The 22,443-nt window shown below is 41.7% G+C and overlaps 2 protein-coding genes across 2 annotated transcripts; one reads left to right on the plus strand and one right to left on the minus strand.

Moving 5' to 3' along the window:
- Positions 1–1,815: 1,815 nt before the first annotated feature.
- On the minus strand, positions 1,816–11,617 carry sbk1 (SH3 domain binding kinase 1). Its single transcript, XM_054598373.1, has 4 exons — positions 11,580–11,617; positions 4,055–4,296; positions 3,160–3,362; positions 1,816–2,643 (listed from the first exon to the last, which is right to left on the minus strand). The coding sequence occupies exons 1-4, from the start codon at positions 11,615–11,617 to the stop codon at positions 1,816–1,818; spliced, it is 1,311 nt and encodes a 436-aa protein (XP_054454348.1).
- Positions 11,618–15,811: 4,194 nt separating this feature from the next.
- On the plus strand, positions 15,812–21,736 carry LOC129090975 (retinol dehydrogenase 13-like). Its single transcript, XM_054598374.1, has 7 exons — positions 15,812–15,964; positions 17,265–17,383; positions 17,499–17,654; positions 17,763–17,867; positions 18,029–18,241; positions 18,499–18,600; positions 20,235–21,736. Exons 1-7 carry the CDS (start codon positions 15,900–15,902, stop codon positions 20,546–20,548), a joined length of 1,074 nt encoding a protein of 357 aa, XP_054454349.1. The 5' UTR covers positions 15,812–15,899; the 3' UTR covers positions 20,549–21,736.
- The last annotated feature ends 707 nt before the right edge of the window (positions 21,737–22,443 follow it).

Genomic DNA, 22,443 nt, shown 5'->3' on the forward strand with positions numbered 1-22,443 from the left:
TCATGAGCATGCATTGAAGCACTAACATTGAAAATAAGCTGCTTTTTTAGATGCTTTTGTAATCAGCAGTATCTCTTTGGAACCAGAAGAAGAATGCTTGTCATCGTCTATCATCAGCTCGCAGAACGTCTATAGCTGACACAGAGGTCATCCCTCCAGACAACAAACACCTGGGCTCTGCTATTCAAGGGATACATTTGGATGAATTCCCAGAGAGAGGGCCAGATTAAATTAAAGGTGAGCATACGAGGTGCAACAACATATTCTGAGCAGTGTGTTAATGTTGCATGTTGATAATCAAATATTGGAACACCTTTTGTGATGATGGCAAATTAATTTGTTAAGGTGTTAACCTGTAAAGCAGCTTCTCTCTGATTGAATAAGACTGGATGGAATAAGAAGAATGGGCTCTACTCATTAACATCCAGGAAGCACGATGCTTTTACACACAGGAAATGGATGTTGCTCATGATAAAGGTATATGACAGGAAAGTGAAGAAATGAGTGGTGTCTATTCAATTCAGACAATAAACCCAGAAACATTAAAAGACAAAGTGTTGCTGCTACCATGTTATACATTGTGAAAGGCTATTGATCATTATTATATATATATATATTTAATTTGTTGTGATATACTGTACATTATGTCATAATTTGTTGCTACATACAATGCATTGCCCCGACAGATACTGTAAAACCCTAATACCCCTTCCCAATCGTAGAAAATTAGTACCGCTACATAGTTGAACTACCTGATAATATGGTGCACTCCTAGAAATATCAAATTATTTACAATATAGTCGTAGTTTTAACTAAATGTTCTCCTCCTTTACAAAAATCTTGTGCTTTAGGATTTGAAACACACGCATACACATCCAAACACATGAGGCAGGTAGAAAAGAAACAATAAAAGACACTTCTACTCCTTTTCTTTGTTCGTTGTTGACCACCTTTTTTCACCCATGAAATGTGCAATCCCTGTATTCTGTTTTGTTACACTGGAAATTAATCTCATTGAGCGCAGTTCAAAAGAGACAGATGAGTGTTTCAGCCAGTCAATGGATTACCATTAATAATAAATCAGGAAGTGACCCACTGAAGTGTCCTGAGGTGATGCCTATCTCTGAGAATCTGTCTCTAAGTCTAGACACCTACATGAAGAAGACATCTCATACAAACTGCTACATAAAGGTTTATTCATTTTTTTCTTCTTTTTCTCTTTATAACACTTTCTCTTGAAAAAGACAAATTTGTATGCATTGGAAGTTGGCAGGAAGTCTGAGAAATGGCAGGTTGCGTAGATTGCCCTCGGATCACCGGCCTCACACTGACCGGCATCGCCAGATCAGATGAAATTTTGGCCTCCCCAGAGCTTATACTCTGAGATAAATAAACACTGATGAAGAGAAATAACATAAACACAAGTAAAGTGACACTGAGTGGTGAGTGAGAAAAGACAGAATGCATTTTTTATGAAATATCTAATTATAGAATCATTAGCACCACCACAGTGTATGGGCAGAAAACACAAATGTCTGGATGGCAGGATGAGCTGCTGAGAGGAGCAACACCATGGGACTCTTAAACAGCTTCTTAGCTTTGGAAGCAGTCTTTGGTCACAAATCAAAACAACAACGGCATGTGCCAGTGATGGATGGTGTCCATTTCCACAGCTGGAGGATGTGATCCTGAGCTTCTCTTTGATGGTTAAAGTAGAAGTAGTACTGGAGTCTTCTGTGGCAGTCATTAACACGTCTTCACAGCTTGTTATTACTGTGAAAAGCCATCTAGTCTCCAGTGCCAAAGTTAGCGTGGTCACACACAGATTTCGATGGCAGTTGCCATTACCATCTGGCTTTTGTTCTTGTCTCGGCCTGGAGACTGGTGCTGTCCAGACTCCTCTCTGGGAGACAGCGGGTCGGACAGGACACTGCGTTTGAGTGGTGCTGGGCGGAGGCATGTTGTTCCTGGAGGGGTGGAGGGCTCAGGGTGTCTGTGCGAGGAACGTGATGAAGTGGAGGTCGAGGAGGGAGTGCAACTGCCGGTGCACACTCCCGAGCTTGACCTCTCGCCTCTCTTGGCTCGGCAGGATGCTCTGCGTCTGAGCTCGCTGACAAGCTCGTACTTGACAAAGCAGAAGACGTCCTTGACTCCGCAGCGTTTTTCCGGCTCGGAAGCAAGCAGCCGCTGAAACATGCGCAGGGCATCATCAGTGAAGCGGCGCCACTGAGACGGGTAGGTCCCCACAGGGCACCCTGCTTTTTGCCAGCGTCGAAACTCCTCATAGAAGGCATCAGCCGCCAGCGCTGCCTCCCAGGGGAAATTACCTGTCAGCATACAGAAGACCAGAACGCCAAACGCCCAAACGTCCAGACTGGTGGTCACAAGGAAACCCTCAGAACGGCTGGCGCGGCACACCTCTGGCGCCGTATAGGGGATGGTGCCACTCACCCGTTTCACACGGCATCCCACGCGTCTGGTCATGCCAAAGTCAGCCAGTTTGATGCGGCGGCACTCCCGGTCAAATAGGAGCACATTCTCAGGCTTGACGTCCCGATGCACCAGGTTTTTACTGTGCATGAAGTCCAGAGCCAGGCCCAGTTGCTGCATGCAGCGTTTGACCATTTCCTCTGGCAGACCCACCTGAGAAAAGAGAGAGAGTGAAGGAAAGGAGAAAGAGTTGGAGAAACGAAGGAAGTAAAATAGAGATTTGGATTAAAGCAGTCTAATAGATACAGTACATTGTGTAGGAGGTGAGACTATGAGAGGTGGTACCAGAAAAGAGCTTCGTGGTGAGTAGGTTACAGTACATATTGAAAAGAGTAGGTGATGCTTATATTGTGTGGTGGGATGAAAGAACAGGGCGATAAGTGATGCGATCCCAAAAGAAGAACTGAAACAAAAGAGTCTAAGTTTTGAGTTCCGCTGCAACCATTTTTAATGAGTCTTTAGAAGAAACTTGAAGTCAAGCACTCCCATTACATCAACTGGAATAGCACTAAAGCAAAGTGAGAGTTTGAGAATGAAACCTGGGATGAATACAAGGCTCCAATCCCAGGAGAGCTTGTTAAAAGTGCCATGTTTGAACATGGCGGCTGATTGGAGCAGCTCTGGCCGAGTGAGGATGGGGATTGACGGAAGGAAGAATGATTTCTTTACCTGTGGGGGGATGATGTCGAAAAGGTCCCCGGCGGGGGCATATTCCTGTCCAAACACATAGCTGTCCTCCGTCTCAAAGAGGACGTCCAGCACTTTGATAATGAAAGGGCTGCAGCTAAGTGAGCCTGTTAGACTGTACTCCCGCAGGAAACTCTTGAGCTTCGTCTTGTTCTTGGTAACAAACTTGAGCGCCATTTTGGAGCCTAAAAAAGGAAAAAATCAGATAAAAACATGAAGATGGACAAAGTTAATCTCTGGTTTATCAAACCTGTACATCAAATAACTACTGCCAACATTTTACTATCCAAAACAAGTGTTTTGCAAAGCATCTAAAGGGAATTTGGAAATGTCACCTGACACTCTAAGGGAGTGGAGAGGTTTCCAACTGCCAATCCCTGTGTTAATGACAGCTGCTACATTCATTCATATAAACATGTACAGTGAATGAAGCTTATCTCCCTTACACACATATAACCAGCTGTTCGTGATCACAGCTGCAGAACTAGTGGCTCTTTCAAGCACTTCAAATCTCTGCCGCCCCTCTCAGCCTCTCCGCCTCACCCTGTAATACAATGCTTCGTTATACCCCTTTCAGACTGAACCAGCTCTCTAACCTTGAATTTCTTACAACCACGGATTAAACAGTAGCCCTAAAAATCCTTAACAAACCCTTTTAACTGCCGAAATTAATGTCTCTACACTGTGCCTAAGACTTTACAACGTGCTAATCTGCCTTAGCTGGTTATCTTTAGCTGTAAGAAATGCTGGCACAATGTGGAGATCTGAACAATCTGTTGTCCAAAATGTCTTTTTTGTATTTATGTTTTATAAGATGACCATTGCTCAAGAAACACTAATACAAAGGATAAAGGGGTTAAGATATTAACCAACTCACCCTGTGTCCGGTGTGCCACCAGGTCCACCTTGCCGTACGTGCCCTTCCCCAGCTCACGGATGTGCTCATACTGTTTGGCTACATCTGCTGCCGACAGAGAGGTGATGGCCAAAGCCTGCATGTCCTCCACAGGCACCCCTCCACAGTAGCCCATCTTGGACGTAGGGGAGCCCCCTCCACTGCCCACCCGTCCTGGCCCAGATGGAGAAAGAGACAGGCTCGCCTTGACGCTGTGGGGCAGACTATATGAAAAGGAACAAGAAAGATTTAGAGTCAGGTTTTCATCTGCTATGATGATGGCACGTTATATTAGATAATTGTGCAGATTAATGTTGGAATATTTATTTGATTTCTGTGTTTTTTTGGTATTTTATCATTATTATTATCTTTATTATTATTGTTATTATTTTGCATATAGAAGCAATTTAATTTGTTAAACAAAATGCGACAATAATATACAAATAATAAAAAACTAAAAGTGATTACAGGCAATGTGTGCCTGAATGTGTTTATGACAGAATCCTCTCAAGTATTTTTATATAAGTTGGCGCACATCCATATATTCTTGTCTGCACATTGTGTCCCAAAGGGTGGTTATATCAGTAAGGCTTTAACAGACCCTCATTTACATACAATCAATTCAGGAAAGGCATCAACATGGGAAGTGCTTTCAGTAAATGTATTGGACTCCCTGCTGTCCCTCTAGATCACTCTGGCCAGCTTTCAGGTATGGCTGGTCTCAGACAGCACTTACTGGCAGACAGCTATGGGAAAATCAATACGACCAGGTAGAAGGACAAATAAATGGAAACAAATGGAGAGAGCTGACAGCGCCATGATATACACAGGCTGGTAAGGCATGCCATAGATCATCTGTGACCACTCTGAGCTACAGCTACATACACATTTTCCAAAAGTAGATACAGTCAGTTGTGCTGTGAGGAAAGAAGTTGCTTATAAACACATTTGGTTTGCACAGCGGTTACTCTACAGTCTGTATTTCAGTCAAATTGCTGAAGCCCAAAAAAAAAGGAAGATTGCAAAAGAAAAGTTACTGCTGATTTTCAGAAGTGCCAAGTTTGAAATAGGTCAAACTGATCCTAGGAGGGAAAATACAGCTGCACACTAAATGTACCAACTGACAACAAATTAAAAATCCGAGATGAGTGACTGTGCAGGAGAGCTTCTGTCACAGCGATGGAGCCAACAATAAAACTTTTAAGCAAACTCTACGGAATGGACCTTAAGGAAATGAAGTGGATCACACTAATGATCTTACCCATTGTCTCGCTTCAACCTCTCTCCATACACACAAAATCAAATCTAATCATCCAATCGTGCGCAGCAAGCACACACACACACACACACACACACACACACACACACACACACACACACACACACACACACACACACACACACACACACACACACACACACACACACACACACCGGCCCACTAATGGGCATCAAATTAGCACAAACTATTTTGCTGATGGTCTTTTTCATCCATCATTCAAAAAGCAACTGCTTTGCTCTTTGTTCTTGTCTCCCTGCAGCCAGTTTCTTAGCACCGCCGGTTTAAATGAGAGCATCACAAATGTGTCTGTGTCGACAGGTGTGAGTTGTTGGGGGGATGGGGGGTGGGGGAGAGAACATGGCACAGGAGGTTTTGTTCTGAAGGAGTTGAGGTTCCTCAGCTATCTTGTGGGAAGAGAGTGATAAATATAGCTATAACAGCGAAAAACTAAAACAGGATGCGGCCATTTGCAGCCTCTTGTTCTTGGCTCATCACTCTTTGTCGAACAAGAAAACTCTGAAAATAGAAAGTGCCCTGTGTATGTATCTCTGCAGCTAACACTTGCTTCTTGGTTTTATTATGAAGATGCTTATATAAGAGACTATGAATATTGTAGCCTACTCATTCTGCGCGTACCCACTATGTAGCCTTCAGAGAGTCAAAAATAAAGTTGATCATCATCCAGATCGGTCCGTGGTCCTGGTTTGGTGATTAAACATTTAAACAGGACAGACAGACGGACTGGAAACCCATTTCCCTCAGACAACCCACCCTGCATGGCCCCATAGGCTTTGTCAGCCACATTAAAGCAGAGCGAAGGGAGCGCTTGTTTACTGGCACTTCTTCCAGTCAGCTCCACGGGCAGAATGTGCAGCGTGGATCTTAATCACATTACTCAGCTCCCACAAAGACAAAAGCAACCCCCCTCCACCACCCCCACCTGCCTGACAGTGCAGGATGCTTTGCACTCATTTCCTTTTGCAGAACTGAATTAAGAGTTCTGAAATGTGATGAGTGGTTGGGAGACGGTGCTCTCCGTAGCTGCGATGATGCCGTAAATGTGAACCAGAAACTGCAGTGTAGTGCCCTGGAGGTGTGTAGTGACGAAGTTATGTGGTCTCTGGAAGATGACTGTATGTGAGTGTTTGTGAGGAAGAGGGGGATTTGGCAGGGAGGTCCGGTGTATCAGTCGCACAGTGACACTCAAAGGCCTTTTGTGCTCCTACCTCTGAGAGGGATCAGCTGTGAGCCTCTTCACGACTCAGCGTTCGTGCTCAAACACAGCCAAATGCCCGTCTGATCTCCAAGGATCCTCTCCTGTCCTCTCAGGCGGCCAAAACAATGTAACAGCCACACGCTCCACATGAAGACGATGATTTGGCTTGAGACACATTTTAATGTCTTTTGTAAGCCAGTCGCACTTACTGTCAATCATCTGTGTGCCTTTTGCAAACACATCCCTGGGCTGCTCACCTATTCCTGTATCATCTTGTGTTGTTCAGGTGAGATCTTGAAACTTTAATATTCGTGATTTTCATGTTTTAATTGTGATGAAAAATCCTACGAAAGTTAAGTGTTAGAAAACCGTTTAAAAATGTCAGTAAATAAACAAAAAAATGCATGCGTGTCTGAAAACATAGGCAGACTGAAAACAAGACTGTTTATTTGACGAATTCCTAAAAAGTGGAGATGCAAGGTGTGTTCCAGTCACTTATCTCCCCTCATATACAGATTGGCAATCTCGCTCCATTTAGCAATTACTCAAACAGAGCTGAGTGCGTTCACAGCATAACCCTCTTAAAAACCAGGTTGTTCCCGGAAAAACATCCAGTTTCACGTCCTAATAACCACGCCGCCGGTCCGGAAAACTGTTGTGGCTGACTGCAAGTGTCACACATGAGATTAAACTGCAGAAGCGGTTGACCTTTTCTTCTAAAAACACCTAGCTTCATCCTGTGATGCAGCTGAAAATGGTCTCTCTTGCCACATACTGTCTCTTAACAGCCTCAGGCTGTGATATGGACCTTGCCCACTCTGTTTATAGTCTCTGAATTCTGAGGGTTACACTTGTGATTTTAGGTTTTAATGTGGACTTCAGGTTGCACAAGTTTCAACTGTAAGAGAGATAAGCTTAACTTTTTAGCCATGATGGCAATGTTGCTATGCTTATTGGTCAATTTGTCCACCACTTAGGTCCAGCCTTAAATATCTCAACAACTATTGGATGTAAATATTGGGATAATGGATTTTTGTGTCAACATTCATTATCTCCCCCACATGATCAATTCATGATCAATTTCACTGACTTTGTTGATCCCCTGACCTTTGCCTTCAGTTCCAACATGAAATTCACATTTGTGGTTTTGAGTCAAATGTCACATCAACTATTGAATGGATTGTCATTAAGTATTATACACACATTCATGTTTTCAAGATGAACTGTAATAGCTTAACCTTAAATCTACCACCATCGGGCAAAAAATCGAATTATTGCCGATACTTCGGTATTTGGCATTTAGCTCAAAGCACCGCTGTGCCTAAATACTGACTCTTATCTTTATGCATATTTAATTATGTTCAATGTTGTCTTTAATAATGAGGCAATTTGTTTCTCCAGATCTTAACTGTTGTAACTTCAAATCATTAATATAGGAAAACACAAACCTGCAGAGGGACAAATAAATGTGGTATTATCATGTGACTCTTATTAGGGACAATAATTGTGTATTCAGTGAGTTCTCCCAGTGTTAACTATGTGAATTATACAGTTGCAATAAGCTGTGACATGACATTGATTAGCACATTAAGACTTTACAGGGGTGAGTTCAAAAATGAGGATTCACATACAGGAGATGAGCTAAATTGTAGTTGTGGAAAAGATGGAAAATCGGGCAATGGAGTTGAAGTTGCATCGAAATCTTTAACAAATGTCTTTCAATGTACACAAAGCATATATCAGATGCTTTACACACAGTGTGTGACTTCCTTCCTCCTTTCCTCATTCTCTCTTGTCTGTTCCAGAAAATTTAAATAGGGGACTAATAAGAGAAATAAATAGGCTGCAGAGCCTGTTTCACGTTGCTACCTCTCTCCATTACTAATGGACTAGTTGCTTTGCTCTCGGCAGAAGAGTCATTATGGGTGAAGACTGATCTCCTGTGTCCAATTTACTGTCAAAATGCCCAACGTGCCTTGCCTCTGGGTCAAAGTGAAAACAGTGAGTGAAACACGATGTGACTGATGTGGTTTCTTCCACTGGCTGAGAGAAAACCACTGCATGCATAGACACACAGATGTATCCGTCTGACCGTCTCCTTGTTGTCTAAGTGTGCATACAATCAAAACAAATGACTGTGATCCAAAACAATCTGTCATTCGATCAAAAACCAAATGGGCATCCTTGTGTTGCTGTCAGGACACTCTGTTCCTTACTCAGGCGTAAAAAAACCCGAATCACCCTCCTTACACAGAAAATCAGAGCTGGTGGGTTGGTGGGTTTAGTGTCTCCGTCAACACGCGGCTGAGGAAACCTCCCACTGTGCTGTGATAGGTGAACCAGCTGCCTGGGCCACGGGCACTCACTTTGACAAATCACTTGCGCTCAGCTTTGCCCGGCTGTTCATAAAGAGGATCCATGCTGAGACCGAGTGCTGTCTCACCCGTCCCTGACTTGTCTCGCCTCTACTCTCCTTCCCATCATCCCTCTCTCTCTCTCTTGCTACTGAATCCCATGCCCTGCTGCCTGCTGGCATAAACGCCGCCGGCCATTGGCCTCCTGCTGGGTTGAACTAAAGCCTGGAAAGGGAATAACCCAAGGTTAAAGGGATCCAAACAATGACCGAGAATGGAAATGAGCCATGGGAGGTGAAGGACACTCGGCTCTAGTTCTGTGCAGTGACCACAAATGACAAACAAATAAAATAATAAAAAACAGGCACATTGATAATCCAAAACAAACATGCCAATGCAGAATAAACTAATATTGTAGGAACCGTCATCATAGTCATTTTAAACATCTTTTCCCACTGAAATGTCACTGTATTAAGCTACCAGGGAACATCCTGTACCTAACCTACACTGTCTCACTATCCAGTAGCCTCAAGTTCCAATAGGGAGGCTTCATGTGACACGAGAGAGGGACGGAGAGAGAAAGCAAGATTGGTTGAAGTGAATGTGACTGAATTGAAGCATCCCTCCCTTTGTACTACATGCTGTAGACTCTGTCCCTTTGATGGCAAATACATGGGGAAATGTGACTCTATTATGAGCTCAGAAAATGGGGTCTAAAGGGGGGGGGGGGGGGGGGTGGCTACATGGTGTAAGAGCACCGCTAAGGAGGACACTGCTCCTTTTTTCCGACCAATTCGCCCTCCACTTCAAGGCAAACTAACAGTACATGGTGATTTGTGATCCCGCTCACATAGAATAGCCTCTAAACACAATCAATAGACTAATGGTGATTGCTGAGGCTGCAATTATCGCCCCCCCCCTTCTCTCTCTCTCTTTCTTTCAAATTCAAATCCTACTATGCTTTAATTGCAAAACTGGAAATAAGGCATTGCTGCAATAGCAAGTATAGGACCCACTGTACAAGATAATTAAAAACAGGAACATACCGTTCATAAATCAAACACTGATTAACCAAACAATAAATTTGATTGTTAATGACTATCAAGAGCAGATGAAAACCATGAAATACAGCAAACATTAATGCTAATTATGAATAGCATAAAACTATTGTCATACAATGAACTCACAAACATACATGTACACAGTATGTAGAGTATCAATACGCAGCTGTTTTCTCACTATTCATTTCTGCTTAGGATGTAATGTGCAGATATTATGTGATGTTTGGTTTCTTCAATTCACCCAGCAAGGCACAGACTCCAGAAAAAAAGTCCTCTATATGTCCCAATTGACAATGTTTGTATAATTTCTGTTCTCTGAGCAGCCATGTTTTCCTATAGCAGACCGTGTCTGCTGAGTCTAATTTGCTTTTAGTGAACTGATTTAAATGTCGGTAAGATGTTGTTTCAACACCATTTCGACAGTATTCATTGTAAAGCTCTGTTTGTGCCTTTCTTTGATTTGTGTGGCTAAGTGATTGGCGCTGATGGGTTAAGCTGGTGTGCATGTGCCAGCTGTTGGACTGGGTCATTCTCTGGGATCTATTTAAGCCGTAAGATTGCAGTCCTTTTATTTGTTGTTTGTACAGGCAGACACCCTATTAGTTCTGCAGGTCATGTTTGGGATGACTCCGAGGATGTTTTTGATCAATCCAAGGTCGATAATTTGAGGGAGGATTTGGTCTTTTTGCAGGCTTAAATGGACTCCATGTTTATTTAAGATGCCAGGCTTTTATATGTCTGCTCTTTAAGGTGTGTTTGAATTTGGAATGTGCAGCATTTTCTACCATTATGTATATTAATTGTGATGATTGATTCAGGTGGAATGGTACGCTGAGTATAATAACTGATGATTAAACTGTTTCTGTCTGTATACATTTACAGTGTTTACAGTGTTTTGGGAAAATACTTTCTCCCAGTAAAGCAACTTTGACTTTGGGATGAACTATTCCTTTATAGGTCCAAGCCAGTACTGCTGCTTCACAATCAAACAATGTTTGTGACAAAAGCAAATCCCTGTGTGTGAGCTGCTGTAGCCTTTCACTTAAGAGTCCATTACCAGCCTCCAGGCTTTGCTTTTACAGGCTCTGCTCTTTCAAGTCAGCTGCTCATTTAAATGCATTAGACGGCATTAACGATGAGCCATCACCTGTCCGTGCTGGACAAAGCATAAAAGGGTTATTAAAAGTGGATTCCCCCGGATGCCCTTGCATCCATCAAGCAAAGACCGAATCCAAAAAGTTTAACTAGGATTGTGGGGTGAGGATGCAAATTTAGACGCAGCTCAGCCATTAACTGGAGTGAGAGTTAATCCTAGTGGTACATGCATATGTAGTGCTGTATAACTGCTGACATGTATGTTTTATTATAGTCTACAGCGGGCAGTAGACGAATATATTATTCCTATATGAATATTGTCCATGAGAGTGAGTCCAAGTTCAATGTTATTCACCTTCATCAGAAGAACAATTCAAATTGAGAAATATAAATTTGAATGATATCTTTTATGAAAATCAAAACAGGCAATCATTGTTCAACCTTTATGTTTGGCTTGTGGGTTCAGGCACTCTAGGGTTCCTCTGGTTTACTCACTCACCTGCTGGCGACCTGTCTCTCTCCTCCATGGTCCTGCATCCGAGCTGCTGCGCTCTGATCCGCGGATGTCTGCGAGAAACCGATGGATGGCTCTCCTCGCTTGAAAGTTATCAATCAGGTATAGGTGCGTGAAAACACGTGCAGGTCCATTGAAAAACCTAAAAAAAAATATCTCACGGATGGCGAAAAAAAGCTCGGATCAAGATCTCGCCGTTGTTCTGTGGCTGCTGCCCGCCCAATAAGATCCCTGTCCTCCTTGAGAGGCTCTTCACTTAGTGACTTTCTTCTTCGGAGGAGGAGGAGGAGGAATAAATCAAAGCATCAAGTGATGCTGGAGGCTGAGATGAAGACACCGCAGGCTGGGATCCCTCCTCTGAGCGCCCACCATCACACAACCTGCCAAGCAGCGGGAGGAAGGTGCGTGTTTATCTTTCGCTCCTCCAGTGGTCCGCATGACCCAGTTCAGAACCACACACACACACACACACACACACACACACACACACACACACACGCACACACTGAGGCGAACCCATTCACTCACATCCACGCATGGGGGCTCTTCAAACCTCTGCTCTCTGCAGCATCCATGGACCAAATCTACATGTTCCCACTCTCTCTCTCTCTCTCTCTCTCAACTCAGCTCTGCGACTTGCTCTCACTGTCTGTCGGTCAGTCTGTTTTAGTCCGTCGGTCCAGCGGGACTCTGGGGGTGAGGAGGAGGATGAGGAGGAGGAGGATGAGGAGGAGGATGAGGAGGAGGGGGGTCGGTCTCAGATCTCGCTCCTATGCTGGTCCTACCAGTCAGCTCCCTCATTGTTCGCCGTCTCCACCCTCTGGTAAACTAATACGCTCCCGTGTCCCGGGTCCTAGCGCCTGAACGTACCCATCCAACCCCCCAATGCGTCGACGAGATTTTTTACTTTAGATTCATGCTTTGGAGCAACAACAAGCTGCTCCTCTCTTGCATAATTCAACAGCTTATGGCCTCGAGTTCTTCACGCGGTGACTTTGCCAACTGTCCTTATTAGGTAACAGCGAGGCAAGACATTCAATTAATGCAGTGCCCTGGCAGCTCCCCTTTACTGTACATGTTTAACAACAGGCCTCCTGCCAGACAAGTTTGCCAAGCAAAACAGATTGGACTGAGAAAACAGCATCGACATAGAAGGGATAACCTTAATGCATCATCATCAAACACCACTGATCAGATGGGTGGATGGCTTCTGCTCATGAAGGGAAAAATATTTTACTAATCTTGATCTCACATCAGACCCTCAAATGGCAATCACGTCTAATACAGTTATGGTAGAAGGTTCTTTTTATTCCTATGAGTTATTGATTTTTACATATGCATATACCTTTTTCTGCCTTCTCAGTTCTCCCAGCCCAGATTTACATTGAAGAGATGCGGGTCAGGCTCATGCTGAGAAGAGTGAAATATAAACTGTTTTCAAGCAATACAGATCAGTGGGAAGGGTTAGAGAGAGGAAGATTGAAGCCTTGGAGAAAAAACAGTCAGTAAAGGGGAATATGATCTTCCTGTTTCCTGAAACAAAGTTATTTGACTCTGACCATTTTGTTTTAGTGGGGGAGATGGTGGATGTGAAATAACTGCATCTTCAATTTACAATCTGTAGACATATGACATCCTCTGTCCCAGTGCCCTCACATCGGTACAGGAAAAACTCCTTTAAAAATCAACCTTTAACGGGGAGAAGAAATAGGAAGAAACCTATGGGAGAGCAACAGAGGGCTCCCTCTCCCACTATGGGCAGATGTGCAATAGATGTCATGTGTACAGAACGAACAACATTATATAGTTACAACACATCCAATGCATATGATATAAATGATTCATATAATGAGACTGTAAGCAGAATAATGATGGAAAAATTTCGACCACTAATAATAAGAGCAGTAGTGGATATAGCAGAATGATAATGATAATAAAAGCAGTAATGGTATCTGTAGAGCTAATAGTAATGTGCGAAATAATTATAATAATAATAATAATAGTAGCAGTGGGTGTCAGGCAGGACCACGGCAGGAGGTACAACCAGGTTCCAGGTATAACCATGATTCATGGAAACCTGTGAGGCAGGAAAGCTCAAAGACTCTGGGGAAGAAGCAAAGTCAGTAAAGTGCATTAATGGAACTTAAATACATACAGAAGGAAAAAGAAAAGAAGAGAGAGGAGCTCAGTGTATCCTAGGAAGTCCCCCGGCAGTCTAGGCCTAAAGCAGCATAACTAGGGGCTGGATCAAGGCAAACCTGAGCCAGGCCTAACTATAAGCTTAATCAAAAAGGAAAGACTTAAACCTACTCTATAATGTGTGAATGAGTGTGTCTGCCTTCCGGAATAAAACTGGAAGCTGGTTCCATAGAAGAGGAGCTTGATAGCTGAAGGCTCTGGCTCCCATCTTACTTTTTGAGACTCTAGGAAGCACAAGTAACCCTGCATTCATGGAGCGCATCTCTATAGTGGGGTAATATGGTAATATAAGCTCCTTAAAATATAATGGTACCTGGGCCATTAGGGCTTTGTATGTGAGGAGATTTTTAATTTGATCTTGATTTTTCAGGAAGCCAGTGCAGCGAAGCTAATACAGGAGTAATATGATATATTCAGCACATCTTTGAGACATTCAGGTGTCTCACACAGAAGAGTTAGGTCAACAGGCAGCGAGGCGAAGAGTTTCCTTGGGGTCATCAGAGCCGTCATAAATCAAAGTGAAGGGCAAGCACTGCAGGCTGAGAGCAGAGAGCATCGAGGGTCAAAACACTCCAGGGACACACACCTCTGAGCTGTGAACAAATAGAGCAGGACTGCTCCTCCTCTCTCCTCCTCTCTCCTTTTTCAGCCACCAGACTCACGTCCTAGTTTTTACTTTTTTATGTGTCACCTCAAGTTCTCCACGTCTTTTTGCAAGGGGGTGGCCTTGTTTTTTCACTGTTCTCAAATGTATCTTCATGCACAGTTTACTTTGTGTCCTAGCTGCTCTAGAAACTGCATTGTCATCCTGGAGGGATATTATCACAGGGCATCAAGCTATGGTTGTCTTAGAGTTTGTGGACTTCTATGCCGTTTGTGAACCACAATTAGATTCAACTTTTATTTCACCCCGCACTGTTTTTAGAACAGGGTTATATCTACATCAGTTAGGAAGAAACAAGAATAAGGTTTTGTGTTCTTCTTCCTGTGAAGAAGAACACAAAAAATCATGAAAGTAAACTTTAACTATCAGGGCACTCTACAAACCACACTTAATGTGTCTGTGAGAGTATTTGATTGTCATAGGTGATTTCATCATTAGGAAATGTAGGAAGAAAGTAGATTGTCTTGTGTATAAAGATGTAGATGAGCAGTATCCTTTAAAAACACTTTGAAATCTTAAACACTTTGTGCAGAAAAAAAATCTGCTTAATCTCTAATTTAGCAACATTGAACAGCTAAACTTTGAAAGAAGAGAGATTTTTTTGTTCCCTTTATATAACATGTGGAGTAAGATAGGCAAAAGAAAAGTTAGGAATTGAATTCTAGAGGACGCTGCATTCACAGCTCTAACCCAGCCCTCATACCTCCAGGCATTAGTCTGATCTTCCACAGCAGTGAGCAGACCCTTTCTGTCTCTCAGCTCTCTCTTCCTCTGCCTCTTTCACTCCTTCAGTCTCACCTTGCTCCACAAAGATAGAACAGCAAAGTCTTGTCACATCGTTTTTCACAATCCAAAAACAGAAAAAGCAATTTACAACCACATCCCCCTGAATCATAGTCCTTACCTTCTCTACTGACTCAAAATCAACCCATAATCCCTCAATTTTATTTTGCTCTAGTGACTTTTTTTTTTTTTTTTTTTTTTTTTTTTTACAATATGTGATGGCAAGGACACATGTAAATGCAAATGAGGGATTACCTTGGTTTAACTTTGCAGTGATTCCCTGAGTTAGCAAAACGTTCATACATCTCAGAAGGAAAAACAAACCAGAATTAATTGTAAAGATGTTTTTGAAAGACTAACAGAAAACACACAAACAATTCTCTAGATATATAAAAACTCTCACATTCTTACAGTACTTCTTAAAACTGTGTTTGTTATTTACAAATTCCATGCAAAAAAACCCCCAAAAGTCGTTTATTCCTTGTTTTAAATCGACAATTCATTTTGTACTGCATTTCCCACAATACCATTGGGCCTTATGCTCACTCGATGACGCTAAAAACATGCGCGCATAACCTTGTGGCACCGGTTGAGTACTGTCAAACCAATTGAAGAAACGGTGTTAAAAACCAGTTTTTGATGCTTTATATGACGTCAACATGAGCAGATATATTTTCCCAGTCTCCTTTTTTGGAACAGTGTTTGGAGCTGCTGTTTTACTGAAGTGAGTAGTGATAAGGCCACTGTATCGTGATGTAACTGTATATTATACACTGCATGTGTCACATTTGCTGCTTGTACATATGACGTTACGCTGTTAGCGTTAAGTTCAGACTTAATGTAATGTCTGTGTTGGTTCAAAACCTTGCTCTTGTTGTAAAGCGTTGAAAGGTAGTCTTATTATATGAAGTTATTAAGTAAGTAACGTTAGTATTTTGCTTCTTTCCCATAGTGAGGGGACAACACTTAACTACTAATTTACTGTATAGCCAGTACAACAACCCACAAAGTACAACCTCCTTGGCTCAGCTATACATATTGATATGCTTCACAAAGGCATTATTTATAACAGGGTGAATGTATTGTATAGCATAGATTGTAAAGGTGTTTATGACATTCTGTTCGCCCATTCACAGTTAATAAGGTTAGTGTGAACTTAAGGAAATCCTTTGTTAAACCATGCGTTAGAACAGTCTTGTCAGTTGTATTCATAAAAGCCAAATATCACAAGTTTGGCTCCAGAGGCTATACAATCTGTTCGACATACGACACTGGCTGTTCTTTTCAACCCCCACTTCGTATTAGGTAATACTCCATAACTAAACCCCTTTAATCGGGGGAAAAATGGAAGAAACATAACTAAGAGAAAGGGAGGGATCCCTGGACCGACAGACGTGCAGTAGATGTTGTGTGTGTAGATTAGATTTACCTTATCAAATTACAATTTGACCATCGGTGAACATATATGAAAAAGATGGATCCAGGAGGATGTCATGCAGTTTCCAGGTGTAGCCAGAGAGAAAGAGCGTTGGCCACACAACCTCCTCTCCACCAGGTAACCTGGGAAGAGGATTTGCTACACAAACAAAACTATACGTGTAAACATTTGATTTCAAGTCAAGCCCAGGACCAAATGCGTTCTGGTGACAATCAGTGTCAAAACATTAAGACTAAGACGTGAGCAAAAACAATAAATCCATATTTTGTGTCACTGGAGACGCGGGAACATTAACGTGGAGGGTGGGCATTGGTCAAAACATGAGCTGTTTGGCCCCCATTCGTCCTTCTCTTTGTGAAATGTATACAGTATGCCTGTTCTGGGTTCCTAGTCATTTTGATAAAAACATAACATGGTCATGAAAAGGGTTCTTTTGTCAAGATATAAACACAAACTAAAATAACGACGGCCTAAAACTAGATTTTGACACAAGGACCCCTTTAATGACCAAGCAATACAGCAGGACCCCTTTTAAAGCCCCTATGTGCTTAAATAGGATGGCACTGAACTTTATTTCTTCTCATAGGAACCATGTGACTGGAGGCCCGTGTCCCAGTAAGGCTACCATTAATGGGAAAACTGTGGTGATAACCGGAGCCAACACAGGCATCGGGAAGGCGACTGCCAGAGAACTGGCAAAGAGAGGTTTGGAGAAAAGAATTATGACTATGATTTCGTGCAAAAAACCACAATGTATAAAATCTTCACTGGTTCTTTTGCTCTCAATGACACACTCCTTTCCCCATTTCGGCATCTTCAGGGGGTCGGATCATTATGGGATGTCGGGACATGGAGAAGTGTGAGGAGGCTGCAAAGGAAATAAGAGGGAAGACCCTGAATCCTCACGTTTACGCGTGTCACCTCGACCTGGCCTCCATGAAATCCATTCGAGAGTTTGCAGAGAGAATCAAACAAGGTGAGAAAACAAAGCATTCCGCTGTCACCTCTCCAGTTATGTGTTCAGTTATTAAAATAAAGCCCACTCAGTAACAGCTTCTTTCATAATACATGAATTGTCTTGTAGAGGAGCAACGTGTGGATGTACTCATAAACAATGCTGGAGTCATGAGATGTCCAGCAGGGAAGACAGAAGATGGCTTCGACATGCAGTTTGGAGTTAACCACTTAGGTACTGACTTTAGCTGAACAAACAGGCAAAAGAAGACAGACGGCCAGTGTGTGTTTTTTTTTAACTTACTGTGAGAAAATCTATCTAAATTATATTTGAATTCAAACAAAGCCTCGCTCTCTCGTTCCCTACCTGATCCTGATAGTTTCTTCTTCCTCCAGGCCACTTCTTGTTGACAAATCTTCTGCTAGATAAGTTGAAAGAGTCCGCCCCCAGCAGAGTTATCAACCTGGCCTCACTTGCCCACCTCGTTGGAAAGATTGACTTTGAGGACTTGAACTGGGAGAAGAAAAAGTTTGATACCAAGCAGGCGTACTGTCAGAGCAAGCTTGCCAATGTTCTGTTCACCAGAGAGCTCGCCAAACGATTACAAGGCAAGTCTACTGGCTGATGCATATGTGGGCATGTGTGGGAAGGAGTATGGCCTATGTTCTTTCTTGTAACTGGCCATTGGATATGTATTTTTAAACAATGCTGTGTGTGTGTGTGTGTGTGTGTGTGTGTGTGTGTGTGTGTGTGTGTGTGTGTGTGTGTGTGTGTGTGTGTGTGTGTGTGTGTGTGTGTGTGTGTGTGTGTGTGTGTGTGTGTGTGTGTGTGTGTGTGTGTGTGTGTGTGTGTGTGTGTGTAACAGGCACAGGAGTCACAGCGAATGCTGCTCACCCAGGCGTAGTTGCCACAGAGCTCGGGAGGCACACCGGTCTGCACCAATCACAGTTCTCGAGCTCTGTGCTCAGTGAGTATCCTGCTTTCTTATTGGATTCTGAATTTAGAAAAATCAATAAATGCTTACCCAACGCACATGCAACAATTAGCTCGGGCTGTATAAGCTCTACTACATGGCATTTGTCTAATCAGTGAATTTTCTATTCTTATATAATTGGTCTATATATATATATATATATATATATATATATAACAGAAAAACTGACAGCATTTCTGTGAAGAAAAGTTTCCTATCCACAACATTTGAACGGTAAAACCATTCATTTTAGCTTTCTGACCATGACATTTGGTTGAAGATGATCTTCTTGGTTTTAAGGCAGTAATGGAGAAAGTATTCAGATTCTTCACTAAGGTAAAAGTAGCAATACTACTTTGTGGAAATACTCCATGAGCCACTATGAAAATGGTGCTCAATTGACATAGTACAACGTATTTAAAAGTAAAAGTGCTCAAAACTGGCCCCTGTGACTTACACTTATGAAACTTGGGTAGTTTCATCAGGGTCCTGTATTTTACAAGGTCATTATAAGTTTTGTAATTGAAATCTTAATGTGTAATTTGTTCATGTAGCTGTCAAAAAAATGTAGTTAAAGGGAAAATTTGCCACCTTTTAATGTGGACATCCAATCAGTGTTAATGGTAGATGTAGTTGATTGAAGCATTAAATTCCTCAATGTGTGCAATTTGGACCGAGAAAGTTGAGTTCACAGCTGCAACATCTGTTGTTCTTTTTGCATCCAGCACTTTCATTTGGCGTGACAGTTGGATGCAAGAAAAGGCTACCTATTTTAGTTTGGATTTTTTAAACTTTCTGGGATATTCAGATGTATTTATGCGATCCAGAGTATAAAGCTGAAGAAATGCAGCGGATAGAGGCAGAGGCCGCGGCTGCATTGACACTGTGGGAGGTTTTGTCAGTTATGACTACATTTATCATCAAGACGGATAATCACATTTAAGGTGGCAAATTTTCCTTTTTAAGTAAAAGATTAAAATATGTCCCTTTTGAATTGAAGTGAACTATAAGTATAAAGTGAAATGTAATTGAAATACTTCAGTATTCCAAATTATGACATTCCACAACAGATTTTTGCTTCATAAATTCAAAGATTTGAGCTTCTTTTTTATCAACCAGTACACAAGCATATTATAGCTACAATGTTCTACATCAGTGTTTCCCAAACTTTTTTCTGGGGACCCCCTTTTCAAAATGAATAAAATTAATTATAAATAAGTTAATTCACAGTGGGACTTATCTATAAATTGTGATCCTGACCGTTTTTACTACCATACCTTTTTTTTTATAGTGCAATGAATTTTTTTTTTTTAATTGCATGCACTCAAAGGTAATACAAATGCTTTCCACAGGAGAACTGTGTTTTTTATTGATATCATTTAAAAGATAATAAAAATCCACAGTGCAACTTGGGCCACATTCGGATAAGTAAAAACATTATTGTTGAACACTCGTGTAAGTGTTTCAATTCGTCATATACCACAGACAACATGAATCCAGTTAGTTCTGGGATTGTAACTTAAAATTGGCCGATTAATTTAATAAAGGATAGGATCTGAAAGTTAAAACATGTTATTCCTGCTGAGTTTTAACCAGCAAACCTGTGGTCTCCACCAAACCCCCTACAGGTCCCTTTTTCTATCTGTTGGTAAAGAGCCCAGAGCTGGGGGCCCAGCCCAGCATCTACCTGGCAGTGTCCGAGGAGATGGAAGGGGTGACGGGAAGGTACTATGAAGTGATGACAGAAAAGGAACCGGCGCCCCAAGCCCTGGATGAGGAGGTAGCTCGCAAGCTGTGGGAGGTCAGCAGCAGGCTGGTTGGTCTGGAGGAGAAAGAACAATCAGAAAAGTCAAACCCACCGACAGAAGTCCAGAGCAAAGCTGCACAGACTGTCCAAGACCAGAGACACGGACAGAGCCCTGTCAGTGCTGTGGGGCTGTAGACCTGCTCTGGCCTCTGGGCCGGTAGGGGATAATGGACCTTTATTGCTTGAGCTGTGTCTGGCTCATTGGAGCAATTAACTGTCGGAGTTAATTAGTCTGGTTGTCTGAATAAAGTATTTTGTACATGCATTGATGTTCCTGCATCAGGATATTTTCTTTCAAACATTTTTAACAAGCAGACTTTGACAAAGGACTCTTTTTTGGAAGAGCAAGACTATGTATCATTTTAAAGAACACTTGTTTCCTAACAAATATCGACACACACTTACTCACTTCAGTAGACTCAGGGGTTTTGCTGCTACAGCCTCCCTTGGTCTGGTATGACCAGTAGCTTATAGTGGCCAATGTTAGCTAACGCTTGCAACCTTTGACAATAAGAAGTCAGTTTGTTTGTTTGTTTGGTTGACTTTATGACCCTACTCTACTTGTGCTACTGTTAAAGAAGGTTTTTAGCATTTACCATTGAATAAGTTTCATATTCTTACTTTAAGTTATTTGTATTTGTTCAAACACATTGGGAAAATGGTATAAACAGTGCTGCATAAATAATCTTAAGTAAAGAGGTAAAAATGAAACGCCAAAGTATTGTTTGCATTTTGTAATACCATGTAATTTACAAGTGCCTTCATCATATCAAGTTTTATTGTAAAATTTAAAAAAAAACCTGAAAATGTAAAATCTCCACCATGAAACAATGGAGCCATTGTTGTTTTTATGCCTGTTGGAACATTTCACAGACAGTATTCAACATTTATCTACACAGACACCAGGAAAACGAGTAAATCAAGTTTTAGTAAATTGAACCATTTCTGTTTATTTATTATATATTATTATGTATATTATATATTATTACATATTGTTTGCAGAGAGAGGCATTCTCACACGTTTACTTCAGGTTCATATTGAGAGACAAATGGCGCCATCTGGCTGTTGGCATCAAATTACAGACTGTTGTGACACATTTTTGACATTTTTCATACAAATCATGTGTAACTGCTGACCATTTATCCCAATGTGTTTCAAGCTTGTGAATGTTTTTTCTGTATCCTGGAAGCCTTTGATTTACTTTATTTAAACCTGGTTAGAAAGTCAGTTTGATAATCAATCATAGAAACATTATCTGCTTAAAGAAAAATCTTATTTGTGTTAATGTTGCATGGTAATCCAATGCAGATTGCATTAGACTGAAATGCACTGCAAATAAATGAAATAAAGTTTATGAAAACAGACAATGCAAATGTATTTTCATCATGTGATGTGTGTACTATAATATACTTCATTCACATAAGCTTATATCAAGAAGGTAGACAAACACATCCAAAACAGGGATATGCTTTGAAGAATGTCAGAACACTGGAATTTAATTTAAGGTTAACCCACCCTGTTAAAACCTTCTATGGTGTAAAAAGCACAAGCATCCAATATCTGTTATACTGTTCTGCTTTTGCTGTTTACTACTGCCTCTTGAAAAACAAATCAAGTTACTAAAGCACTCATCTTTCAATTCTGATACGCTCAGACCTCTCAGTGTAAAATACCAATATCCATCCCAACAGTATTAGAGGGATCCATTGCACAGGGCTTTTTCCAACAGTAAATCCCAAAGTACAGATCAATAAGGGCCACTCTTAGACTAATGCACACTGATGAGCATCAGCCCTGAAACTGTAAACCATGGATCGTTTATTTCAGTGTTGGTTTACCATCCTAGTGGATGATGTTATTGTAGATGAGCAACAGAATCACTGAGTTATCCTTTGCTCTCCAGATTGTCAAAGACCTTACAATCCCTAGAGCAAGATTCTGTCCGATATATAGTTTCTCTTTCTGGCATGAATCAAATCCAATCCTGACCTCTAAAGTCGAGTGCTCACAGTATTTTCTGACTTTTTTA

This window comes from Anoplopoma fimbria, chromosome 5 (genome assembly GCF_027596085.1).
Source record: "Anoplopoma fimbria isolate UVic2021 breed Golden Eagle Sablefish chromosome 5, Afim_UVic_2022, whole genome shotgun sequence".
Lineage (NCBI taxonomy): Eukaryota > Metazoa > Chordata > Actinopteri > Perciformes > Anoplopomatidae > Anoplopoma > Anoplopoma fimbria.

Coding starts and splice junctions, on each gene's coding strand:
- sbk1 (XM_054598373.1), bottom strand. CDS start 11,617: ATGCAGGACCATGGAGGAGAGAGACAGGTCGCCAGCAG. Junction 4,297..11,579: donor GAGAGACAGGTCGCCAGCAG/GTGAGTGAGTAA, acceptor CTTTTCATATAG/TCTGCCCCACAGCGTCAAGG. Junction 3,363..4,054: donor GGTGGCACACCGGACACAGG/GTGAGTTGGTTA, acceptor TTCCTTTTTTAG/GCTCCAAAATGGCGCTCAAG.
- LOC129090975 (XM_054598374.1), top strand. CDS start 15,900: ATGAGCAGATATATTTTCCCAGTCTCCTTTTTTGGAACAGTGTTTGGA. Junction 17,655..17,762: donor TGCAGAGAGAATCAAACAAG/GTGAGAAAACAA, acceptor ATTGTCTTGTAG/AGGAGCAACGTGTGGATGTA. Junction 18,242..18,498: donor GCTCGCCAAACGATTACAAG/GCAAGTCTACTG, acceptor TGTGTGTAACAG/GCACAGGAGTCACAGCGAAT.